The sequence below is a fragment of the Salmo trutta genome, chromosome 7 (assembly GCF_901001165.1).
Source record: "Salmo trutta chromosome 7, fSalTru1.1, whole genome shotgun sequence".
NCBI classification, from domain to species: domain Eukaryota; kingdom Metazoa; phylum Chordata; class Actinopteri; order Salmoniformes; family Salmonidae; genus Salmo; species Salmo trutta.
Window position 1 is genome coordinate 59,333,935 of NC_042963.1, and position 27,605 is coordinate 59,361,539.

Below are 27,605 nucleotides of genomic sequence, written 5' to 3' on the forward strand. Positions count from 1 at the left end.
ACGTTGTTTGACTTCTTTGGAAAAGTTTATTAGTAATGTTTGGGATTCATTTTGTATATATATTGATGGAGGGAAACTGGGTGGATTATTGACTGAAGCGCACCAGGTAAACTGAGTTTTTATGGATATAAAGAAGGACATTTTTTTTAAAAAGGACCATTTGTGATGTAACTGGGACCTTTTGGAGTGCCAACAGAAGAAGATCATCAAAGGTAAGGCATTTATTATATCGCTATTTCTGACTTTCGTGCGCACCTGCCTGGTTGAAATATGTTTTTCATGTGTTTGTATGCGGGGCACTGTCCTCAGATAATCGCATGGTATGCTTTCGCCGTAAAGCCTTTTTTGAAATCTGACACAGCGGCTGGATTAACAAGAAGTTAAGCTTTATTTTGATGTATTACACTTGTGATTTTATGAAAGTCACCGGCTGCTGTGTAGAGGCTTCATGATGTCACCGGCTGCTGTCTAGAGACTTCATGATGTCACCAGCTGCTGTGTAGAGGCTTCATGATTTCACTGGCTGCTCTTTAGAGGCTTCAGGGTCAGAAGAATGGGCTTCTCTGGCAACAAGATCAACTCAAAGGTACTGTGCACCTCCACCTGACGCTGTTTATCTACTCTGAAGTTCTCCAGCATCTGCAGTGACAGAGAAAAAGGTACAGTGTTACAACCATATGCCTGTTCTGTCTTCCTGTCACATTGTTCTATTGGAAGGAAAAATTGTAGCTGAATAAAAAAAATATTTAAACTAAATGAAAGTTAAATCAAAACGAAATAAGTTGTTTGAACTAAAGTAGTCCCAAAGTCTTTCAAGCTTAAAAAAATGTTTTTGAAATGTTTTAAGACGGTCATACCATGGATCATTTAGCTATTTGATTTTGAATTTTAGGACACATTTAAGTATAAAAAATGTAAACAATTATTTGATAAAATATAGAATTTGTCTTTTACTACGATAGCCCATAGAAACGCATTGAATAACACATTCATAAATGTCAAAAAAGACAGTAAAAATATACGTCATAACTATGTCGCACATCACTTCACAGGAGAGGCATTTGAACGTAAACATACATTTTTTATCAAAATGCATTTTTTGGCAGAAATTACTTCTGGAACATATCAACTTTCATCTGCCTTAACCTCTTAATATTATTTGGGGACCCTTTTAGATTTGCATGTATTTAATTCAGGCTTGTATGAGAACGGTAGCCCCTATCTGCAAAAGCAGGGTGTCTGCAGAAAGCTGAGTATCTTGGCTATTGATCGGTGCCTTCAACTCTTTGGTGTGACTTACTACCATATATGGGCATATGAATTTATAAGGGCAGGCCTGTGCTGAAACTAGCATACGGTCCTTGAAGATGACGAGGAGCCAGAAAAATGTAGGTTTAAACCAAACGACCTGAAGGCCCACAGTTGGTTAGTGATGAAACACACAACCCCTTACAGCTGTTTCACCTCTACTTTGCCACCTCTGTACTGGGAACACTCATTAGTAATACCAGCAGGTATGGGGACAAGAATCAGCAGGGGGGAAGGAAGATGGAAACCTGTCACCATGGTGACATGCTCTAGTACGTGTCCTTTGTGATTTACATGGGACTGGTGAAGGTATCAAGACTTGTTGACAACTGGAGCAAGTCCCCACTCTATCGGTTTGAGGGAAGTAAGCATGTTCACCACATAGCATGAGGCATTCAATAGCGACTATGTCTCAAGGAGGGTGAAAAATGCCAATGTGGCATGGGTGAGAAAGAATGTCCCCATTCCTGTTTCTGTTAGAGACTACAATGCCAGCATGGGGGTTGTCGAGCAGTCTGATGCTCTGATAGGCTTCTACCAGGTCCTCCACAAGACCAGGAAGTGGTATAAGACTTATTTTTACATTTTTGTGGTCATTGCCACAGTAAATGCTTTCATTCTCCACAAGCAGACGGTCAAAGCAAAAGGACAAACCACTCTCTCCCAGTTTGCCTTCTGAGAGCAGCTGGTGTTGGGAATGGCTGAATTAGGGCCCCAAAGCAACCTCACAACCATCACAAGACCCCCCATTCAAGGTGAGCGCCACTATCCAACACACATGCCAAAAGACAAAAGGAAGAACTGCAAGCATTGCACAAAACACGGGGGACAAAAGAGTGAAATGACAGATCTTCTGTCTGAAATGCCAGTTCACTTTTTGTTTCCTGGCAGAGAGGGGCTGCTTCAAAGACTATCACAACATGTACAAGCTACGGTGAAAGTGCAATCTAATCATCTACACATGGGATGTAAAAAGAACACCAATGCCATTTGTAAATAGTTCAGCTTATTAATATTTTAGCACTTTTTTTGTGAGGACATGTGTGTAACCAAGTTTGTGGTTCATAAGACATTTTTATATATGTTTTAATAGCAAACTTGTATTCCGTCTGTAAATACAAATAAAATGGTTAAATTACGAGCATATTTTGTTTAGCCTTGGAAAAAGGCAGGAAACTTCCCGCTAGCCATGATTGGCTGAGATAATGGATGGGCTGGACATGCCGAGAGATGAGTTTGGATTGGTCTGCCATGTAGCATGCTTCTCTCTATAACCTCAGCTGTTCAGTTTGTGTTGATAGTCCTTTTTACCGCACCATTTTTGAAAGATATAACGTCAGCCAATCAGAACTACAAAAGTTTTGATACTTTTCTAAACAACATTTATGTCCTGAATTTAGCAGGTGCTGTCGACAGATCAGTTGAAAAAAGTGATTTGCTTCTTTCTGCACACGCCACGGTCAGTGTGTACCGGAGTGACTTGAGACAACGCTGGCGGAACAAGATGCAGCTACAAACAGAACGGAGTTAAATGGCTCCAGTCTGTAGTGAAGCATTTATCCATGTAAGAGTCCAGCTACATTTTCAGATATTATAAGTTTCTAAGTTTGTCAGAAAATTGTTTTCATTGCAAGTTAAAGTGTACTGTTAGCTAGCTAGCGAATGTTAGCTTGCCAGCTTGCTAGCTAACGTTACGTGTTTGATCTGTGTAGTAATATTATTCAAATCAGATATTAATTTGCATTCTTCATTATAGCCTAATGTTATCTAGCTAACATTGAACCTGGTAGATTAGCTTTAGCTACCTGGACATTTAGACTACAGCTATGACAATGTTTGTATTGGTTGGTAGTAGTATGAGTTGGGACTATGCCGTTTCACTGTTTAGCTAGCTAGCTACATGTCTAAACAAAACACTTTGCCAGATGATTACATGACCCATCAAGTTAGCCAGGTGTGTCTGGGGGTGATTACAGCCATCTATTGTATTTCATGAACATGTCTAGATAATAGTGACCCGTCCACTTAGCTAGATGTGGATGTTGGGGTGGTTTTAGCATTTCTTTCACATGACCCATCAATTTAGACAAGTGTGTCTGGTAAGTGTCATCTAATATTTATAACATATGTTTGTCTGGACACTTTCTGCTTTTGATATTGCTACTATAGTAACCATTTCACTGTACTGTTTACATAAGACCAAATCCAGGTGGCCAGTCACATATTTAACCCCTTACTTCTGTTGTTTCAAAATGACCTCCATATTTCCATGTGTTTCAGACGAGTCCCCTGACACTTGTGGGGGTCGTAGAGAGCACAACTGTGTTTGTGAGAGTCTCCCCTTTCCATAGATGGGTCATATTAGTATTCGGACACTACAAACATTTTCATGAGAAGACAGATTTTCGGGATGTCTCATGGTCTGACAAACATCGCTGTAGCTCGGCCACCTTCCACCGCAGATGCGGAAGGCCGACATGGATTGAGATGCAGCCCATGCAAAAAACTGATATCTCTAGCTTAAACTGACAGACTTTGATATAATTATTTTTAATATGTTACTTAGATTGACTCTTAAGGATTTTAATCAGTCATTCAAACGTTGAGCTGTGATCCTCACATGTATAAGGAAGAGCTGCATCTCCGTCTCAGCAATGCGCCGTCCGAGACACTGTCTGGGTCCAAACCCGAAGCCCAAGCTCCTGAAGTACTGGTTCTCTGTCCGCAGCCAGCGGGACGGGAGGTACTTCTCAGGTCTGGGGAACACATCTGGGTCTCTACCCATCGCATAGAGACCCAACTGGACCAGAGTCTAGAAAGAGTGAGAACACACCACATAACATACTGCCCTCCCAAACTAAAGTCTCTGATCAAATGTAAATACAGTAGCTACCGTATGTCATAGGTTGTCTCCTCTTACCCCACAAGGTATGTGATAGTTCTGAATGACGATGTCCTCTGTAATGTATCTCTGTAAGCTGACTGCAACCGGATGAAGCCTGACGGACAGAAGAAGATGGTGACTTGACATTCTTAATGCTTAACCAGTAGGTGGCCCAGGCATCTCAACAGACGAAGAGTATAGATGTTTAAGCGATATCTGAAATGTATCTCTAAAAGTGATCATTGTTACTTGACTTCTATCTAACCACCATTAGGTGGTTGCACCATTGCAATGACGTAAAAACATATTCAGTAATGACATGATATATACTTTGACTAACGTCAATATGCCTTGTCCATTGCTGTTTTGGTTAGTGATTATTGCCTTATTTCACTGTAGAGCCTCTAGCCCTGCTCAACATGCCTTGGCTAACCCTTTAGTTCCACCTCCCACACATGCGGCGACCTCACCTTGTGTAAATGATGTTTCTAGAGACAATAACTCTCTCATCGTCACTCAATGCATAGGCTTACCTCCACTGTATTCATATCCTACCATACTTTTGTCTGTACATTATGCCTTGAATATATTCTATCGTGCCCAGAAATCTGTTCCTTTTACTCTCTGTTCCGAACGTACGACCAGTTCTTATAGCCTTTAGCCGTACCCTTATCCTACTCCTCCTCTGTTCCTCTGGTGATGTAGAGGTTAATCCAGGCCCTGCAGTGCCTAGCTCCACTCCCATTCCCCAGGCGCTCTCATTTGTTGACTTCTGTAACCGTAAAAGCCTTGGTTTCATGCATGTTAACATTAGAAGCCTCCCTAAGTTTGTTTTATTCACTGCTTTAGCACACTCTGCCAACCCGGATGTCCTAGCCGTGTCTGAATCCTGGCTTAGGAAGACCACCAAAAACCCTGAAATTTCCATCCCTAACTATAACATTTTCTTACAAGAAATAACTGCCAAAGGGGGCAGAGTTGCAATCTATTGCAGAGAGAACCTGCAGAGTTCTGTCCTACTATCCAGGTCTGTGCCCAAACAATTTGAGCTTCTACTTTTAAAAATCCACCTTTCCAGAAACAAGTCTCTCACCGTTGACGCTTGCTAAAGACCACCCTCTGCCCCCAGCTGTGACCTGGACACCTTATGTGAATTGATTGCCCCCCATCTATCTTCAGAGTTTGTTCTGTTGGGTGACCTAAACTGGGACATGCTTAACACCCCGGCCATCCTACAATCTAAGCTTGATGCCCTCAATCTCACACAAATGATCAATGAACCTACCAGGTACAACCCCAAATCCATAAACACGGGCACCCTCATAGATATCATCCTAACCAACCTACCCTCCAAATACACTTCTGCTCTCTTCAACCAGGATCTCAGCCTCATTGCCTGCATCCGTAATGGGTCTGCGGTCAAACGACCACCCCTCATCACTGTCAAACTCTCCCTAAAACACTTCAGTGAGCAGGCCTTTCTAATCGACCTGGCCCGGGTATCCTGGAAGGATATTGACCTCATTCTGTCAGTTGAGGATGCCTGGTTATTCTTTAAAAGTGCTTCCCTTGCCATCTTAAATAAGCATGCCCCTTTCAAAAAAGAATTGAACCAGGAACAGATATAGTCCTGGTTCACTCCAGACCTGACTGCCCTTGACCAGCACAAAACATCCTGTGGCGTTCTGCATTAGCATCCAATAGACCCGCGATATGCAACTTTTCAGGGAAGATAGGAACCAATATACACAGGCAGTTAAGAAAGCAAAGGCTAGCTTTTTCAAAGAGAAATTTTCATCCTGTAGCACAAACTCCAAAAAGTTCTGGGACATTGTAAAGTCCATGGAGAATAAGAGCACTTCCTCCCAGCTGCCCACTGCACTGAGGCTAGGAAACTCTGTCACCACCGATAAATACACGATAATTGAGAATTTCAATAAGCATTTTTCTACGGCTGACCATGCTTTCCACCTGGCTACCACTACCCCCGGTCAACAGCCCTGCACCCCCCACAGCAACTTGCCCAAGCCTCCCCATTTCTCCTTCACCCAAATTCAGATAGCTGATGTTCTGAAAGAGCTGCAAAATCTAGACCCCTACAAATCAGCAAGGCTAAAAAATCTGGACCCTCACTTCCTAAAAATATCAGCCGAAATTGTTGCAACCCCTATTACTAGCCTGTTCGACCTCTCTTTCGTATTGTCTGAGATCCCCAAAGATTGGAAAGCTGCCGCGGTCATCCCCCTCTTCAAAGGGGGAGACACTCTAGACCCAAACTGCTACTGACCTATATCTATCCTACCCTGCCTTTCTAAGGGCTTCGAAAGCCAAGCAGATCATATCACAAACAGATCACCGACCATTTCGAATCCCACTGTACCTTCTCCGCTATGCAATCTGGTTTCCGAGCTGGTCATGGGTGCACCTCAGCCACGCTCAAGGTCATAAACAATATCATAACCGCCATCGATAAGAGACATTACTGTGCAGCTGGCCAAGGCATTCAACTCTGTCAATCATCACATTCTTATTGGCAGACTCAACAGCCTTGGCTTCTCAAATTACTGCCTCGCCTGGTTCACCAACAACTTCTCAGAGAGAGTTCAGTGTGTCAAATCTGAGGGCCTGTTGTCTGGACCTCTGGCAGTCTATGGGAGTGCCACAAGGTTCAATTCTTGGGCCGACTCTCTTCTCTGTATACATCAATGATGTCACTCTTGCTGCTGGTGATTTTCTGATACACCTCTACGCATACGTCACCATTCTGTATACTTCTGACCCTTCTTTGGACACTGTGTTAATAAACCTCCAGATGAGCTTCAATGCCATACAACTCTCCTTCCGTGACCTCCAGCTGCTCTTTAATGCAAGTAAAACTAAATGCATGCTCTTCAACCGATCGCTGCCCACACCTGCCCGCCCGTCCAGCATCACTACTCTAGACGGTTCTGACATAGAATATGTGGACAACTACAAATACCTACGTGTCTGGTTAGACTGTAAACTCTCTTTCCAGACTCACATTAAGCATCTCCAATCCAAAATGAAATATAGAATCGGCTTCCTACTTCGCAACAAAGCATCCTTCACTCATGCTGCCAAACATACCCTCGTAAAACTGACTATCTGTCACGCCCTGACCAGGTGAACTCGGGTATTTTGGGTCAGGGTGTGTCATGTTGGGTATTTTTTCTTGGTTTGTTTTATGTTTACGTTTTAGCCTTGTGTTGGCTCTAGGTGGGTTATTTCTATGTTGGGTTCTGTCGATTCCCAATCAGAGACAGCTGTCGCTAATTGTCTCTGATTGGGATCACATTTCAGTGGCTGTTTTCCCCACGCTGTTTGTGGGGTGTTGTCTCTTTGTTTGAGCACGTAACGTATCGGCATTTTTCTTGATTTTTGTGTACATGTTTAATTCCAGTGTGTTGAATAAACATGTGTTCGCTCCCAGCTGCGTTTTGGTCCGCTTCCTCGTCACCAGGCGACGAACGTTACAGAACACCCCACCGAACCAGGACCAAGCAGCGGGAGGAAAAGGAGCGTGAGAGATGGGCTCGCGAGGGGAAGGAGTTCTGGACCTGGGAGGAGATCATGTCGGGGAAAGGACCCTGGCGGAAGGATTCCCAGGTTGAGGAGATAAAGCCAGCCGGTAGACGGAGTCGCAGGCGGCGGTCGAGGAGGCCCGGAAAACACCCCCAAGAAAATTTTTGGGGGGGGGATAATGGGGTGGTCTGGAAGGGCAGAGGAAGAGCCCAGACCACTGCTCTCGTGGGGGATGACGGCGGAGGAAGAGACGAAGATGATGAGGCAGTTGATTGAGGACCTGCAGAGGGAAGATCTGGAGGAGGAGCCATGGTATGCGGAGTTGCGCGCTGTGTCGCCAGTGCGCTGGCACAGCCCGGTGCGTCCGGTGGACATGCCCAGCACATGCCGTGCTAGGAGGGGCATCCAGCCAGGACGAGTGGCTAAACCGGCTCCACGCTTCAGTTCACCAGTGCGTGTTCACAGTCCTGTCTGGCCCGTTCCTGTTCCCCGCACCAAGCCCACAGTGCGTGTCCACAGTCCTGCCCGGCCCGTCCCTGTTCCCTGCACCAAGCCATGGGAAGCGGAGTTGCGCGCTGTGTTGCCAGTGCGCCCGCACAGCCCGGTGCGTCCGGTGGACATGCCCAGCACATGCCGTGCTAGGATGGGCATCCAGCCAGGACGAGTGGCTAAACCGGCTCCACGCTTCAGCTCACCAGTACGTGTTCACAGTCCTGTCTGGCCCGTCCCTGCTCCCCGCACCAGGTTAGTGGTGCGTGTCCCCAGTCCTGTCTGGCCCGTTCCTGCTCCCACCACCAGGTTAGTGGTGGGTGTCCCCAGTCCTGTCCGGCCCGTTCCTGCTCCCCGCACCAGGTTAGTGGTGTGTGTCCCCAGTCCTGTCCGGCCCGTTCCTGCTCCCCGCACCAGGTTAGTGGTGCGTGTCCCCAGTCCTGTCCGGCCCGTTCCTGCTCCCCGCACCAGGTTAGTGGTGCGTGTCCCCAGTCCTGTCCGGCCCGTCCCTGCTCCCCGCACCAGGTTAGTGGTACGTGTCCCCGGTCCTGTCCGGCCCGTTCCTGTTCCCCGCACCAAGCCCACGGTGCGTGTCCACAGTCCGGCACGGCCCGTGTCCTGTCCACCGGTGCCCAATCCTGTTCCGGTCGACGGCTCCGCTCCGGAGCCTGAGCATGCCGCTCCACAGTGGTCCAGTCCGGGTCAGAGGGGTAGGGTTAAGGTGAAGGCAGGGGAGAGAACACGCCCGGGGCCAGAGCCTCCACCGAGGGTGAGGCGCCCACCCGGGTCCCCCCCCCTAATAGACTTAAGTTTGGTGCGCCGGGAGTACGCACCGTTGGGGGGGGGTTCTGTCACGGCCTGACCAGGTGAACTCGGGTATTTTGGGTCAGGGTGTGTCATGTTGGGTATTTTTCCTTGGTTTGTTTTATGTTTACGTTTTAGCCTTGTGTTGGCTCTAGGTGGGTTATTTCTATGTTGGGTTCTGTCGATTCCCATGTTTAATTCCAGTGTGTTGAATAAACATGTGTTCGCTCCCAGCTGCGTTTTGGTCCGCTTCCTCGTCACCAGGCGACGAACATTACACTATCCTACCAATCCTTGACTTCGGCAATGTCATCTACAAAATAGCCTCCAACACTCTACTCAGCAAACTGAATGCAGTCTATCACAGTGCCATCCGTTTTGTCACCAAAGCCCCATATACTACCCACCACTGCGACCTGTATGCTCTCGTTGGCTGGCCCTCTCTTCATATTTGTCGCCAAACCCACTGGCTCCAGGTCATCTATAAGTGTTTGCTAGGTAAAGCCCCACCTGACCTCAGCTCACTGGTCACCATAGCAGCACCCACCCGTAGCACGCGCTCCAGCAGGTATATTTCACTGGTCACCCCCAAAGCTAATTCCTCCGTTGGCCACCTTTCCTTCCAGTTCTCTGCTGTCAATGACTGGAACGAACTGCAAAAATCACTGAAGCTGGAGACTCATATCTCCCTCACTAGCTTTAAGCATCAGCTGTCAGAGCAGCTCACAGATCACTGCACCTGTACATATCCCATCTGTAAATAGCCCATCCAACTACCTCATCCCCATACTGTATTTGTTTATGTATCTTGCACCTTTGCACCCCAGTATCTCTACTTGCACATTCATCTTCTGCACATCAATCACTCCAGTGTTAAATTGGTATATTGTAATTATTTCACAACTATGGCCTATTTGCCTTACCTCCTTTATCTCACCTCATTTGCGCACACTGTATATAGACTTTTTATCCTACTGTATTATTGACTGTATGTTTGTTTATTCCATTTGTAACTCTGTGTTGTTGTATGTGTCGAACTGCTTTCCTTTATCTTGGCCAGGTCACAGTTATAATTGAGAACTTGTTCTCAACTAGCCTACCTGGTTAAATAAAGTTGAAATAACATTTTTTAAAAATGGTATACTGTTGTTGTGGGTTTATAATAATTGGTATTGTAGTTATTGTCTTGTTTAGGTAGTCATTGTAGTTAACATCAGCTATCGTTGGTCAATCATCTTGTCTGTCTGTCTGACCTCAGAGTTTCCTTCAGTGCTCCTTTGACCAGCGGTATCATCTTCAGCATCTGTAGCATGTCTCCCTGAGTAGACTGTCTGGCTACAGCCACCTCAGCCCTCAACTCCTCCTGGAGGTCAGGGTGTCTGGCCAGCTCATATAGAGTCCACAGCAGGGTGATAGACGTCTGAAATACATTACAGAGTAGAATGCTAACTACTAGAGACAACTGTTCATGAACTATCTGGTAGTTAACTAATCAGTTGACTTGGATATCTCTCATTCAGCCTCACAGAACCAGGTCTAAACAACAGGATAAAGTGATTACTGTTGGAAGTCATTATCAACTTTGATACCGTGTCTACCCCTTCTGCCACCGGTTCAGCGACGCTGGCCTTGATGTCCTCTAAAGACAGCTTGTTATCGATGTTTTCTAGAGAGGTTATATACAAGTTATTACCGTGTCTACCCCTCCAGCCATCAGTTCAGTGACGCTGGCCTTGATATCCTCTATAGACAGCTTGTCTAACACCAGAAGGCTGGCCAGGACTCCTGGATACTTCCCGTGGGTGTTGGTGTCCTGACGCATCGTCCTGTAGATGTTCTGGATGCAGCGGTCCGCTGGGGGCACATGTAATCAGGACAGTTTAACAGTGAACCAACATAGCTACTGATACAGACAAAGCACCAGCACAGTGTTATCTGTGATCTTAAATGCATCATACGGATCACTTTACTTTTTTTCGTTTCCCTAAATAGATTACAGTCCTAACACTTCCCACTGGCCCTAACCCTTGTCCTTAACCCTTTAATGTTTGCTCCCTAACTCTTCCCCTCAGCCCTAAACATTCCATGTTTGGCCCTAATCCTTCCCTTTGGCCCTAATCCTTCAATGGTTGGCCCTACCCCTTGGCCCTAAACTTTCAATGTTTCCTCCCTAACCATTCCCCTTGGCTTTATCCATTCCCCTTGGCTTTATCCCTTCCCCTTGTTCCTAGCCCTTCCCCTTCGCCCTAACCCTTCCCTGTGGCCCTTCCCCTTGACCTTAAGTCTTCCCCTTGACCCTATCCTTCCCCTTGGCCCTGATCCGTGGCCCTGATCCTTCCCCTTGGCCCTGATCCTTCCCCTTGGCCCAAACCCTTCCTTGTGGCCCTTCCCCTTGACCTTAAGTCCTCCCTTGACCCTATCCCATCCCTTGACCCTATCCTATCCCATCCCTTGGCCCTGATCCTTCCCCCTGGCCCTGACCCTTCTCCTTGGCCCTGATCCTCCCCCTGGCCCTGATCCTTCAATGTTTGCAGATATCACAGGGATATGCTATGAGCATTGTCCTACCCTGGTTGAAGATGCCATCCCAGGCCTCTACGTGATCTCTCCAGATCTTGGCTCCTACCCTCCTCAGCATGGCCGGGGGGATGTACAGCATGGGAGAGGTAGTCTTGAACATCAGAGAGATGCAGTCAATGAAGTGTTGGGCCTCAGGGTTGATGTAGTCCAACATCAGGCCCAGACGCTCCCCATACAGAACTGAACCCACCGCTGGAGAGAAGAGAACACAGGTTAGACACAGGCATTCACATACAGCATCGAACCCACTGCTGGAGAGGAGAGAACACAGGTTAGACACAGACATTCACATACAGCATCGAACCCACTGCTGGACAGGAGAGAACACAGGTTAGACACAGACATTCACATACAGCATCGAACCCACTGCTGGAGAGGAGAGAACACAGGTTAGACACAGACATTCACATACAGCATCGAACCCACCGCTGGAGAGGAGAGAACACAGGTTAGACACAGACATTCACATACAGCATCGAACCCACCGCTGGAGAGGAGAGAACACAGGTTAGACACAGACATTCACATACAGCATCGAACCCACCGCTGGAGAGAACACAGGTTAGACACAGACATTCACATACAGCATCGAACCCACCGCTGGAGAGGAGAGAACACAGGTTAGACACAGACGGCTTCCATACAGAACCTACCGCATTACAGCACTGCACATGTGAGACATTGTACCATACTGAACTTAGTGTACATACAACAATATCAGGTAAATATAGTATAATATACAGTAGAGGACAGTATATTCCGCCAGCCTAAGACACCAGTTGTCGATGTCCTATGACCCCTAAGGAGCGATGGACCTAAGTAAGATATTAGCAGAAATATAAGATGTTAACCTTACAGTATTTGAGACAATCTGGTACAGTGGCTTGTGAAAGTATTCACCCCCCTTTGGCATTTTTCCTATTTTATTGCCTTACAACCTGGAATTAAAATAGATTTTTGGGGGGGTTGTATCATTTGATTTACACAACATGCCTACCACTCTGAAGATGCAAAAATATTTTTTATTGTGAAACAAACAAGAAATAAGACAAAAAACAGATAACTTGAGCATGTGTAACTTTTCAACCCCCCAAAGTCAATACTTTGTAGAGCCACCTTTTGCAACAATTACAGCTGCAAGTCTCTTGGGGTACGTCTCTATAAGCTTGGCACATATAGCCACTGGGATTTTTGCCCATTCTTCAAGGCAAAACTGCTCCAGCTCCTTCAAGTTGGATAGGTTCCGCTGGTGTACAGAAATCTTTAAGTTATACCACAGATTCTCAATTGGATTGAGGTCTGGGCTTTGACTAGGCCATTCCAAGACATTTAAATGTTTCCCCTTAAACCACTCGAGTGTTGCTTTAGCAGTATGCTTAGGGTCATTGTCCTGCTGGAAGGTGAACCTACGTCCCAGTCTCAAATCTCTGGAAGACTGAAACAGGTGTCCTCAAGGATTTTCCTGTATTTAGTGACATCCATCATTCCTTCAATTTCCCAGTCTCCGCCGATGGAAAAACATCCCCACAGCATGATGCTGCCACCACCATGCTTCACTATGGGGATGATATTCATGGGGTGATGAAAGGTGTGGGGTTTGCGCCAGACATTTTCCTTGATGGCCAAAATGCTCAATTTTAGTATCATCTGACCAGAGTTCCTTCTTCCATATACTTGGAGAGTCTCCCACATACCTTTTGGCGAACACCAAATGTGTTTTCTTTTTTTCTTTAAGCAATGGCTCTTTCTGGCCACTCTTCCATAAAGCCCAGCTCTGTGGAGTGTACGGCTTAAAGTAGTCCTATGGACAGATACTCCAATCTCCAATGTGGAGCTTTGCAGCTCCTTCAGGGTTGTCTTTGTTGCCTTTCTGATTAATGCCCTCCTTACCTAGTCCGTGAGTTTTGGTGGACGGCCCTCTCTTGGCAGGTTTGTTGCGGTGCCATATTCTTTCAATTTTTTAATAATGGTGCTCCATGGGATGTTCAAAGTTTTGGATATTTTTTATAACCCAACCCTGATTTGTACTTCTCCACAACTTTGTCCCTGACCTGTTTGGAGAGCTCCTTTGTCTTCATTGTGCCACTTGCTTGGTGGTGCCCCTTGCTTAGTGGTGTTGCAGACTCTGGGGCCTTTCATAACAGGTGTATATATACCGAGATCATGTGACAGATCATGTGACACTTAGATTGCACACAGGTGGACTTTATTTAACTAATTGTGTGACTTCTGAAGGTAATTGGCTGCACCAGATCTTATTTAGGGACTTCGTAGCAAAGGGGGTGAATACATATGCACGCACCACTTTTCCGATGTAATTTTTTTTAAATCTTTTGAAACAAGTAATTTTTTCATTTCACTTCACCAATTTGGACTATTTTGTGTATGTCCATTACATGAAATCCAAATAAAAATCAATTTAAATTACAGGTTATAATGCAACGAAATAGGAAAAATGCCAAGGGAGATGAATACTTTTGCAAGGCACTGTACTGGTATGAGTCAGTGTATAAAACATGGTCATCACAGGTTTCAAGACAGCCACAAGTAAATATTAGGTGAAACGGACTTACATTCCAGAGCGTATTTGAAGAGTTCTTGAGAAAGATCGGTGGTCCATTTGCCCTGTCCACTCCTTTCTATCTTCTTATGTACCCGGGCCACAAAGTCCTGTCCAACTTCATCCAACAGAGGAACAAAGTTCCCCAACACCTTGGGAGAGATCACCTCTCTATTCAGAATCACCCTGTTGGAGCGCCAGTCCTCGCCATTCCTACAGGGAGAGAAAAAGACCAAATCTTGTGAATTGTTTTGGAATGTCACAGAACCAGCAAAACTAAATCTCATTAACTAAGTGTCAATAACTACGTGTCAATAACTAAGTGTCAATAACTAAATCTCAATAACAAAGTCTGTCAATAATGCCTGATTCACACTACAGGGCTACACCTGGCCTGGTTACCATCTGCCACGCTGTAGGGCCACACCTGGCCTGGTTACCATCTACCACGCTATAGTGCCACACCTGGCCTGGTTACCATGTACCACGCTATAGGGCCACACCTGGCCTGGTTACGATGTACCACGCTATAGGGCCACACCTGGCCTGGTTACCATGTACCACGCTATAGGGCCACACCTGGCCTGGTTACCATCTACCACGCTACAGGGCCACACCTGGCCTGGTTACCATCTACCACGCTATAGGCCACACCTGGCCTGGTTACCTACTACCATACTACAGGGCCACACCTGGCCTGGTTACCATCTACCATACTACAGGGCCACACCTGGCCTGGTTACCATCTACCACGCTATAGGGCCACACCTGGCCTGGTTACCATCTACCATACTATAGGGCCACACCTGGCCTGGTTACCACGCTATAGGGCCACACCTGGCCTGGTTACCATCTACCATACTATAGGGCCACACCTGGCCTGGTTACCATCTACCATACTATAAGGCCACACCTAGCCTGGTTACCATCTACCACGCTATAGGGCCATACCTGGCCTGGTTACCATCTACCACGCTATAGGGCCATACCTGGCCTGGTTACCATCTACCATACTAAGGGGCATACCTGGCCTGGTTACCATCTACCATACTATAGGGCCACACCTGGCCTGGTTACCATCTACCATACTATAGGGCCATACCAAGCCAAGCTGTACTGGGCTGGCCTGTAAATATGGCAATGTGAAAAGATATCTGAGATAACAGTTGAGTTTGGGTAAACCCTAAACTGTTAGCCAGGGTACCTGTCTCTTTAGCTAACATTCCACTTATTGTCATTGCCAAATGCATGACAAGGAGTGGCAAGGAGTGGAATGATGGGTAAAGAGACTGTTTCCCAGGCTACAAAACTGTAGTGTGAATAGTCAATACATCACAAAAAGGAAAGCTTATGATGACGTTGATTTGAAAGTCCTTATTTAAACGACTGTTTGACCGATATAACAGAACAGTGTACGTACTTGAGCAGGACTCCATATTTCCTGTTCCTGTAGTCTCTGTATGAGGTCCATGCCTCCACTGTTAACCTCTTGGGGTAGTGTCCTTCTGCCTTGAACAGGATGGCTGCATCCTCCGGCTTTATAATGTTTACACTATCATAGTAGCCTATCTTCTCCCTGTCAGGTACAATGACAGAGGACAGCAGATCATGTCATTTATGTTCAAAGGTTTTGTTGGTAAAATGCACTTATTTTTGTTTTGTTCACACTCATAATAGTCCATCTTCTCCCTGCAGGACAATACAGCATTTATAAACCACATGGGCAGCAGTAAATATAGTCCATCTTCTCCCTGCAGGACAATACAGCATGTTTGAACCACATGGGTAGCAGTAAATACAGCAGACTGTAGTAGAAATCCCCTTCTAAATTGTTTTAATATTTATATATGGCTAGTTTCATATTGTATTTGTCTGATAGAAAAGATTGCTCCTCTCAACAAAGCTAATTCCAGAATTTAGTGTTTTGTCTGCAGCAACAACACAAACCGTGTTGTAGCATTATGTTGAAGTGGGCTCTAGCTATAACTATGGTTCACTGCATAGCTGAAACTTTTAGTTGTGAATAAAAATAATAATAATAATACAGAACTTGTATTCACTGATTCAGTATCTGGTATTTTATTAGGATCACTATTAGCTGTTGCAAAGGCAGCAGCTACTCGTCCTGGGGTCTCGTCCAATGGTTAATACTATATTATAACCTTGTCTCCTTTGACATCATAACTGAATGACATTTTGTTTCTTACTGTAGGCCTATCCTATTTTATGCAATTTGACAGATGCTTTTAGCCAAAGCCACATAGTCATTAGTGCAAACATGTTACATATATGTGGTCCCGAGTATTGAACCCACTATCCTGGTGTTGCAAGGCCCATGTTCAACTAACTGATCTACAGAGGACCATGTTCTACTAACTGCTCTACAGAGGACCATGTTCTACTAACTGATCTACAGAGGACCATGTTCTACTAACTGATCTACAGAGGACCATGTTCTACTAACTGATATACAGAGGACCATTTTCTACTAACTGATCTACAGAGGACCATGTTCTACTAACTGATCTACAGAGGACCATGTTCAACTAACTGATCTACAGAGGACCATGTTCTACTAACTGATCTACAGAGGACCATGTTCTACTAACTGAACTACAGAGGACCATGTTCAACTAACTGATCTACAGAGGACCATGTTCTACTAACTGATCTACAGAGGACCATGTTCTACTAACTGATCTACAGAGGACCATGTTCAACTAACTGATCTACAGAGAACCATGTTCTACTAACTGAACTACAGAGGACCATGTTCAACTAACTGATCTACAGAGGACCATGTTCTACTAACTGATCTACAGAGGACCATGTTCAACTAACTGATCTACAGAGGACCATGTTCTACTAACTGATCTACAGAGGACCATGTTCAACTAACTGATCTACAGAGGACCATGTTCTACTAACTGATCTACAGAGGACCATGTTCAACTAACTGAACTACAGAGGACCATGTTCTACTAACTGATCTACAGAGGACCATGTTCTACTAACTGATCTACAGAGGACCATGTTCTACTAACTGATCTACAGAGGACCATGTTCAACTAACTGATCTACAGAGAACCATGTTCTACTAACTGAACTACAGAGGACCATGTTCAGCTAACTGATCTACAGAGGACCATGTTCTACTAACTGATCTACAGAGGACCATGTTCAACTAACTGATCTACAGAGGACCATGTTCTACTAAATGATCTACAGAGGACCATGTTCAACTAACTGATCTACAGAGGACCATCTTCTACTAACTGTTCTACAGAGGACCATGTTCAACTAACTGAACTACAGAGGACGATGTTCTACTAACTGAACTACAGAGGACCATGTTCTACTAACTGATCTACAGAGGACCATGTTCTACTAACTGCTCTACAGAGGACCATGTTCTACTAACTGATCTACAGAGGACCATGTTCTACTAACTGATCTACAGAGGACCATGTTCAACTAACTGATCTACAGAGGACCATGTTCTACTAACTGATCTACAGAGGACCATGTTCAACTAACTGATCTACAGAGGACCATGTTCTACTAACTGATCTACAGAGGACCATGTTCAACTAACTGAACTACAGAGGACCATGTTCTACTAACTGATCTACAGAGGACCATGTTCTACTAACTGATCTACAGAGGACCATGTTCTACTAACTGATCTACAGAGGACCATGTTCAACTAACTGATCTACAGAGAACCATGTTCTACTAACTGAACTACAGAGGACCATGTTCAGCTAACTGATCTACAGAGGACCATGTTCTACTAACTGATCTACAGAGGACCATGTTCAACTAACTGATCTACAGAGGACCATGTTCTACTAAATGATCTACAGAGGACCATGTTCAACTAACTGATCTACAGAGGACCATCTTCTACTAACTGTTCTACAGAGGACCATGTTCAACTAACTGAACTACAGAGGACGATGTTCTACTAACTGAACTACAGAGGACCATGTTCTACTAACTGATCTACAGAGGACCATGTTCTACTAACTGATCTACAGAGGACCATGTTCAACTAACTGAACTACAGAGGACCATCTTCTACTAACTGATCTACAGAGGACCATGTTCTACTAACTGATCTACAGAGGACCATGTTCTACTAACTGATCTACAGAGGACCATGTTCTACTAACTGATCTACAGAGGACCATGTTCAACTAACTGAACTACAGAGGACCATGTTCTACTAACTGATCTACAGAGGACCATGTTCTACTAACTGATCTACAGAGGACCATGTTCTACTAACTGATCTACAGAGGACCATGTTCAACTAACTGATTTACAGAGAACCATGTTCTACGAACTGAACTACAGAGGACCATGTTCAGCTAACTGATCTACAGAGGACCATGTTCTACTAACTGATCTACAGAGGGCCATGTTCAACTAACTGATCTACAGAGGACCATGTTCTACTAAATGATCTACAGAGGACCATGTTCAACTAACTGATCTACAGAGGACCATCTTCTACTAACTGTTCTACAGAGGACCATGTTCAACTAACTGAACTACAGAGGACGATGTTCTACTAACTGAACTACAGAGGACCATGTTCTACTAACTGATCTACAGAGGACCATGTTCTACTAACTGATCTACAGAGGACCATGTTCAACTAACTGAACTACAGAGGACCATGTTCTACTAACTGATCTACAGAGGACCATGTTCTACTAACTGATCTACAGAGGACCATGTTCTACTAACTGATCTACAGAGGACCATGTTCTACTAACTGATCTACAGAGGACCATGTTGTTCTAACTGAACTACAGAGGACCATGTTCTACTAACTGAACTACAGAGGAACATGTTCTACTAACTGAAGTGCAGAGGACCATGTTCTACTAACTGATCTACAGAGGATCATCTTCTACTAACTGATCTACAGAGGACCATGTTCTACTAACTGATCTACAGAGGACCATGTTCTACTAACTGATCTACAGAGGACCATGTTCTACTAACTGATCTACAGAGGACCATGTTCAACTAACTGATCTACAGAAGACCATGTTCTACTAACTGATCTACAGAGGACCATGTTCAACTAACTGAACTACAGAGGACCATGTTCTACTAACTGATCTACAGAGGACCATGTTCTACTAACTGATCTACAGAGGACCATGTTCTACTAACTGATCTACAGAGGACCATGTTCAACTAACTGATCTACAGAGAACCATGTTCTACTAACTGAACTACAGAGGACCATGTTCAGCTAACTGATCTACAGAGGACCATGTTCTACTAACTGATCTACAGAGGACCATGTTCAACTAACTGATCTACAGAGGACCATGTTCTACTAAATGATCTACAGAGGACCATGTTCAACTAACTGATCTACAGAGGACCATCTTCTACTAACTGTTCTACAGAGGATCATGTTCAACTAACTGAACTACAGAGGACGATGTTCTACTAACTGAACTACAGAGGACCATGTTCTACTAACTGATCTACAGAGGACCATGTTCTACTAACTGATCTACAGAGGACCATGTTCTACTAACTGATCTACAGAGGACCATGTTCTACTAACTGATCTACAGAGGACCATGTTCTACTAACTGATCTACAGAGGACCATGTTGTACTAACTGAACTACAGAGGACCATGTTCTACTAACTGAACTACAGAGGAACATGTTCTACTAACTGAAGTGCAGAGGACCATGTTCTACTAACTGATCTACAGAGGATCATGTTCTACTAACTGAACTACAGAGGACCATGTTCTACTAACTGAACAACAGAGGACCATGTTCTACTAACTGATCTACAGAGGACCATGTTCTAAAGACGACCATGTTCTACTAACTGATCTACAGAGGACCATGTTCTACTAACTGATCTACAGAGGACCATGTTCAACTAACTGAACTACAGAGGACCATGTTCTACTAACTGATCTACAGAGGACCATGTTCAACTGACTGAACTACAGAGGACCATGTTCTACTAAACGAACTACAGAGGACCATGTTCTACTAACTGATCTACAGAGGACCATGTTCTACTAACTGATCTACAGAGGACCATGTTCAACTAACTGATCTACAGAGGACGATGTTCAACTAACTGATCTACAGAGGACCATGTTCTACTAACTCATCTACAGAGGACCACGTTCTACTAACTGAGCTACAGAGGACCATGCTCTACAGAGGACCATGTTCTATTAACTGAGCTACAGAGGACCATGTTCTACTAACTACAGAGGACCATGTTCTACAGAGGACCATGTTCTACTAACTGAACTACAGAGGACCATGTTCTACTAACTGATATACAGAGGACCACGTTCTACTAACTGAGCTACAGAGGACCATGCTCTACAGAGGACCATGTTCTACTAACTGAACTACAGATGACCATGTTCTACTAACTGAACTTCAGAGGACCATGTTCTACTAACTGATCTACAGAGGACCATGTTCTACTCACTGAACTACAGAGGACCATGTTCTACAGAGGACCATGTTCTACGAACTCATCTACAGAGGACCATGTTCTACTAACTGAACTACAGAGGACCATGTTCTACTAACTGAACTACAGAGGACCATGTTCTACTAACTGAACTACAGAGGACCATGTTCTACTAACTAAACTACAGAGGACCATGTTCTACAGAGGACCATGTTCTACTAACTGATCTACAGAGGACCATGTTCTACTAACTGAACTACAGAGGTCCATGTTCTACTAACTGAACTACAGAGGACCATGTTCTACTAACTGAACTACAGAGGACCATGTTCCACTAACTCAACTACAGAGGACCATGTTCTACAAAGGACCATGTTCTACTAACTTATCTACAGAGGACCATGTTCTGCTAACTGAACTACAGAGGACCATGTTCTACTAACTGATCTACAGAGGACCATGTTCTACAGAGGTACATGTTCTACTAACTGATCTACAGAGGACCATGTTCTACTAACTGAACTACAGAGGACCATGTTCTACTAACTTAACTACAGAAGACCATGTTCTACAGAGGACCATGTTCTACACAGGACCATGTTCTATTAATTGATCTACAGAGGACCATGTTCTGCTAACTGAACTACAGAGGACCATGTTCTACTAACTGATCTACAGAGGACCATGTTCTACAGAGGAACATGTTCTACTAACTGATCAACAGAGGATCATGTTCTACTAACTGAACTACAGAGAACCACGTTCTACTAACTGAACTACAGAGGACCATGTTCTACTAACTGATCTACAGAGGACCATGTTCTACTAACTGAACTACAGAGGACCATGTTCTACTAACTGAACTACAGAGGACCATGTTCTACAGAGGACCATGTTCTACTAACTGATCTACAGAGGACCATGTTCTACTAACTGAACTACAGAGGTCCATGTTCTACTAACTGAACTACAGAGGACCATGTTCTACTAACTGAACTACAGAGGACCATGTTCCACTAACTCAACTACAGAGGACCATGTTCTACAAAGGACCATGTTCTACTAACTTATCTACAGAGGACCATGTTCTGCTAACTGAACTACAGAGGACCATGTTCTACTAACTGATCTACAGAGGACCATGTTCTACAGAGGTACATGTTCTACTAACTGATCTACAGAGGACCATGTTCTACTAACTGAACTACAGAGGACCATGTTCTACTAACTTAACTACAGAGGACCATGTTCTACAGAGGACCATGTTCTACACAGGACCATGTTCTACTAACTGATCTACAGAGGACCATGTTCTGCTAACTGAACTACAGAGGACCATGTTCTACTAACTGATCTACAGAGGACCATGTTCTACAGAGGAACATGTTCTACTAACTGATCTACAGAGGATCATGTTCTACTAACTGAACTACAGAGAACCACGTTCTACTAACTGAACTACAGAGGACCATGTTCTACTAACTGATCTACAGAGGACCATGTTCTACTAACTGAACTACAGAGGACTATGTTCTACTAACTGAACTACAGAGGACCATGTTGTACTAACTGAACTACAGAGGATCATGTTCTACTAACTGAATTATAGAGGACCATGTTCTACTAACTGAACTACAGAGGACCATGTTCTACTAACTGAAATACAGAGGACCATGTTCTACTAACTGATCTACAGAGGACCATGTTCTACTAACTGAACTACAGAGGACCATGTTCTACTAACTGAACTACAGAGGACCATGTTCTACTAACTGATCTACAGAGGACCATGTTCTACTAACTGAACTACAGAGGACCATGTTCTACTAACTGAAATACAGAGGACCATGTTCTACTAACTGATCTACAGAGGACCATGTTCTACTAACTGAACTACAGAGGACCATGTTCTACTAACTGAACTACAGAGGACCATGTTCTACTAACTGATATACAGAGGACCATGTTCTACAGAGGACCATGTTCTACTAACTGCTCTACAGATGACCATGTTCTACTAACTGAACTACAGAGGACCATGTTCTACTAACTGATCTACAGAGGACCATGTTCTAATCACTGAACTACAGAGGACCATGTTCTACAGAGGACCATTTTCTACTAACTGATCTACAGAGGACCATGTTCTACTAACTGAACTACAGAGGACCATGTTCTACTAACTGAACTACAGAGGCCCATGTTCTACTAACTGAACTACAGAGGACCATGTTCTACTAACTGAACTACAGAGGACCATGTTCTACTAACTGAACTACAGAGGACCATGTTCTACAGAGGACCATGTTCTACTAACTTATCTACAGAGGACCATGTTCTACTAACTGAACTACAGAGGACCATGTTCTACTAACTGAACTACAGAGGACCATGTTCTACTAACTGAACTACAGAGGACCATGCTCTACTAACTGAACTACAGAGGACCATGTTCTACTAACTGAACTACAGAGGACCATGTTCTACAGAGGACCATGTTCTACTAACTGATCTACAGAGGACCATGTTCTACTAACTGAACTACAGAGGACCATGTTCTACTAACTGAACTACAGAGGACCATGTTCTACTAACTGAACTACAGAGGACCATGTTCTGCTAACTGAACTACAGAGGACCATGTTCTACTAACGGAACTACAGAGGACCACGTTCTACTAACTGAACTACAGAGGACCATGTTCTACTAACTGATCTACAGAGGACCATGTTCTACTAACTGAACTACAGCGGACCATGTTCTACTAACTGAACTACAGAGGACCATGTTCTACTAACTGAACTACAGAGGACCATGTTCTACTAACTGAACTACAGAGGACCATGTTCTACTAACTGAACTACAGAGGACCATGTTCTACAGAGGACCATGTTCTACTAACTGATCTACAGAGGACCATGTTCTACTAACTGAACTACAGAGGTCCATGTTCTACTAACTGAACTACAGAGGACCATGTTCTACTAACTGAACTACAGAGGACCATGTTCCACTAACTCAACTACAGAGGACCATGTTCTACAAAGGACCATGTTCTACTAACTTATCTACAGAGGACCATGTTCTGCTAACTGAACTACAGAGGACCATGTTCTACTAACTGATCTACAGAGGACCATGTTCTACAGAGGTACATGTTCTACTAACTGATCTACAGAGGACCATGTTCTACTAACTGAACTACAGAGGACCATGTTCTACTAACTTAACTACAGAAGACCATGTTCTACAGAGGACCATGTTCTACACAGGACCATGTTCTACTAACTGATCTACAGAGGACCATGTTCTGCTAACTGAACTACAGAGGACCATGTTCTACTAACTGATCTACAGAGGACCATGTTCTACAGAGGAACATGTTCTACTAACTGATCTACAGAGGATCATGTTCTACTAACTGAACTACAGAGAACCACGTTCTACTAACTGAACTACAGAGGACCATGTTCTACTAACTGATCTACAGAGGACCATGTTCTACTAACTGAACTACAGAGGACCATGTTCTACTAACTGAACTACAGAGGACCATGTTCTACAGAGGACCATGTTCTACTAACTGATCTACAGAGGACCATGTTCTACTAACTGAACTACAGAGGTCCATGTTCTACTAACTGAACTACAGAGGACCATGTTCTACTAACTGAACTACAGAGGACCATGTTCCACTAACTCAACTACAGAGGACCATGTTCTACAAAGGACCATGTTCTACTAACTTATCTACAGAGGACCATGTTCTGCTAACTGAACTACAGAGGACCATGTTCTACTAACTGATCTACAGAGGACCATGTTCTACAGAGGTACATGTTCTACTAACTGATCTACAGAGGACCATGTTCTACTAACTGAACTACAGAGGACCATGTTCTACTAACTTAACTACAGAGGACCATGTTCTACAGAGGACCATGTTCTACACAGGACCATGTTCTACTAACTGATCTACAGAGGACCATGTTCTGCTAACTGAACTACAGAGGACCATGTTCTACTAACTGATCTACAGAGGACCATGTTCTACAGAGGAACATGTTCTACTAACTGATCTACAGAGGATCATGTTCTACTAACTGAACTACAGAGAACCACGTTCTACTAACTGAACTACAGAGGACCATGTTCTACTAACTGATCTACAGAGGACCATGTTCTACTAACTGAACTACAGAGGACTATGTTCTACTAACTGAACTACAGAGGACCATGTTGTACTAACTGAACTACAGAGGATCATGTTCTACTAACTGAATTATAGAGGACCATGTTCTACTAACTGAACTACAGAGGACCATGTTCTACTAACTGAAATACAGAGGACCATGTTCTACTAACTGATCTACAGAGGACCATGTTCTACTAACTGAACTACAGAGGACCATGTTCTACTAACTGAACTACAGAGGACCATGTTCTACTAACTGATCTACAGAGGACCATGTTCTACTAACTGAACTACAGAGGACCATGTTCTACTAACTGAAATACAGAGGACCATGTTCTACTAACTGATCTACAGAGGACCATGTTCTACTAACTGAACTACAGAGGACCATGTTCTACTAACTGAACTACAGAGGACCATGTTCTACTAACTGATATACAGAGGACCATGTTCTACAGAGGACCATGTTCTACTAACTGCTCTACAGATGACCATGTTCTACTAACTGAACTACAGAGGACCATGTTCTACTAACTGATCTACAGAGGACCATGTTCTAATCACTGAACTACAGAGGACCATGTTCTACAGAGGACCATGTTCTACTAACTGATCTACAGAGGACCATGTTCTACTAACTGAACTACAGAGGACCATGTTCTACTAACTGAACTACAGAGGCCCATGTTCTACTAACTGAACTACAGAGGACCATGTTCTACTAACTGAACTACAGAGGACCATGTTCTACAGAGGACCATGTTCTACTAACTTATCTACAGAGGACCATGTTCTACTAACTGAACTACAGAGGACCATGTTCTACTAACTGAACTACAGAGGACCATGTTCTACTAACTGAACTACAGAGGACCATGCTCTACTAACTGAACTACAGAGGACCATGTTCTACTAACTGAACTACAGAGGACCATGTTCTACAGAGGACCATGTTCTACTAACTGATCTACAGAGGACCATGTTCTACTAACTGAACTACAGAGGACCATGTTCTACTAACTGAACTACAGAGGACCATGTTCTACTAACTGAACTACAGAGGACCATGTTCTGCTAACTGAACTACAGAGGACCATGTTCTACTAACGGAACTACAGAGGACCACGTTCTACTAACTGAAATACAGAGGACCATGTTCTACTAACTGAACTACAGAGGACCATGTTCTACTAACTGAACTACAGAGGACCATGTTCTACTAACTGATCTACAGAGGACCATGTTCTACTAACTGAACTACAGAGGACCATGTTCTACTAACTGAACTACAGAGGACCATGTTCTACTAACTGAACTACAGAGGACCATGTTCTACTAAGTGATCTACAGAGGACCATGCACTGATTGGCCACCTATAATAATGGGGCGGCAGGTATCTTTGTGGTTAGAGCGATGTTCCAGTAACCGACAGGTCCCTGAGCTGACAATGTAACAATCTGTCGTTCTTCCCCTGAACATGGCCGTTAACACACTGGTCCCCGGTAGGCTGTCACTGTGAATAAGAATTTGTCGTTAATAACTGACTTGCCTCGTTAAATACAAAATGCTAATACAGTTGTAGATCATATCATTACTAACCTCCTAATTTGTCTGTGGTCTGACTGTGACTGACGGTGTTGAAGTGGTACTGTCTTATACCTGTCTATGGGTCTGATGGTGTTGAAGTGGTACTGTGTCTTACTGGTGAATGGATCTGACTTTATCATACCTGTATATTGGACCGAAGGTGTTGAAGTTGTGCACCATGACTCTGTGGATGTTCCTGAATCCGTCTAGTTTCCAGAAACTGTAGAGGTTGGCAAGTCCGTTTCTCCAGAGACCTGGGATCTCACCGAAGGCCTGGACCGTACTGCTGTTGTCTGGGGACAGAGCCTGGCGCACCACCGGCATACTGGAGTTGTGGCGGGCACTGGGTAGTCCACATGCTGGCAGACCCAGAGAAATGCGACACACACTCCACCTCACCATCATAGCAGCGTCTCTCTCTTACCTCACTTCTTCTAACTCTTCTTCTGTCTGTTTCTGTTTCTCATCCGGCTCTATGCTCTCTCTGTCTATCTCTCCACTGTCTCTCCTCCCCTGTATCCTTGAATGTTTCTTTCAGGGACAGCTTGTGTGTTGTGATGGTGTCAGCCTATGGCAAGTCAAGGCCCCCTTCATCCAGACACACACTTTGGGTTAGTCTTCTGTTTACTGTGGGACTTTCTTAGAGTGCTGAATTATCCATCCTCCTAACATAAGATGTTACAGCTGGGGATTTAATTGTTGGACTGTGTGTTAGTTTAATACTCTGTTTAATCTTGTTTCTGAGAAAATACCCACAAAGTACTAAGTTGGTTGTTCTTGAATTACGGTGGCATTTGGGCATAGCATTTTGGAGAAAAAATTAAATCATTTTTCTAGATTTGTATTGATTGAAATGGATGTGGGTATATCTTCCCATTGTAAATAATATGGTAGCTTAATGACTTTAAATCCTTTTTACCATTATGATAATAGTGAGCCATCAGTAGAAGTAGTAACATTAATGATGTTTACACCAATGACACATTTTAGGTAAATGAGGAGTTTTTGAAATGGAGACCACAGATTCTCAAATCTAAGGTCATCAATCATTGAAAAATTGCTTACAATGTTATTTCCTGGCAATTAAATTGACTAACACTAAGTGACATTTTGAATTTAGACACACCAAATTAACAATAAATCCTTGAATGTATGACCTACTAAAAGGTT

General features: G+C 44.0%; 1 protein-coding gene across 2 annotated transcripts; it reads right to left on the minus strand.

Annotated features, from left to right (window-relative positions):
• Positions 1-365: 365 nt before the first annotated feature.
• On the minus strand, positions 366-27,384 carry LOC115197753 (cholesterol side-chain cleavage enzyme, mitochondrial). Of its 2 annotated transcripts, XM_029759555.1 has the most exons (9): positions 26,578-27,384; positions 15,589-15,744; positions 14,182-14,381; positions 11,597-11,800; positions 10,722-10,882; positions 10,282-10,448; positions 4,229-4,307; positions 3,929-4,120; positions 366-639 (listed from the first exon to the last, which is right to left on the minus strand). In XM_029759555.1, the coding sequence occupies exons 1-9, from the start codon at positions 26,838-26,840 to the stop codon at positions 517-519; spliced, it is 1,545 nt and encodes a 514-aa protein (XP_029615415.1). In that variant the 5' UTR covers positions 26,841-27,384; the 3' UTR covers positions 366-516. The 2 variants fall into 2 exon arrangements, with proteins under 2 accessions (XP_029615415.1, XP_029615416.1); XM_029759556.1 differs by lacking the exon at positions 15,589-15,744 and having other exon boundaries at positions 26,578-26,677.
• Positions 27,385-27,605: the final 221 nt, after the last annotated feature.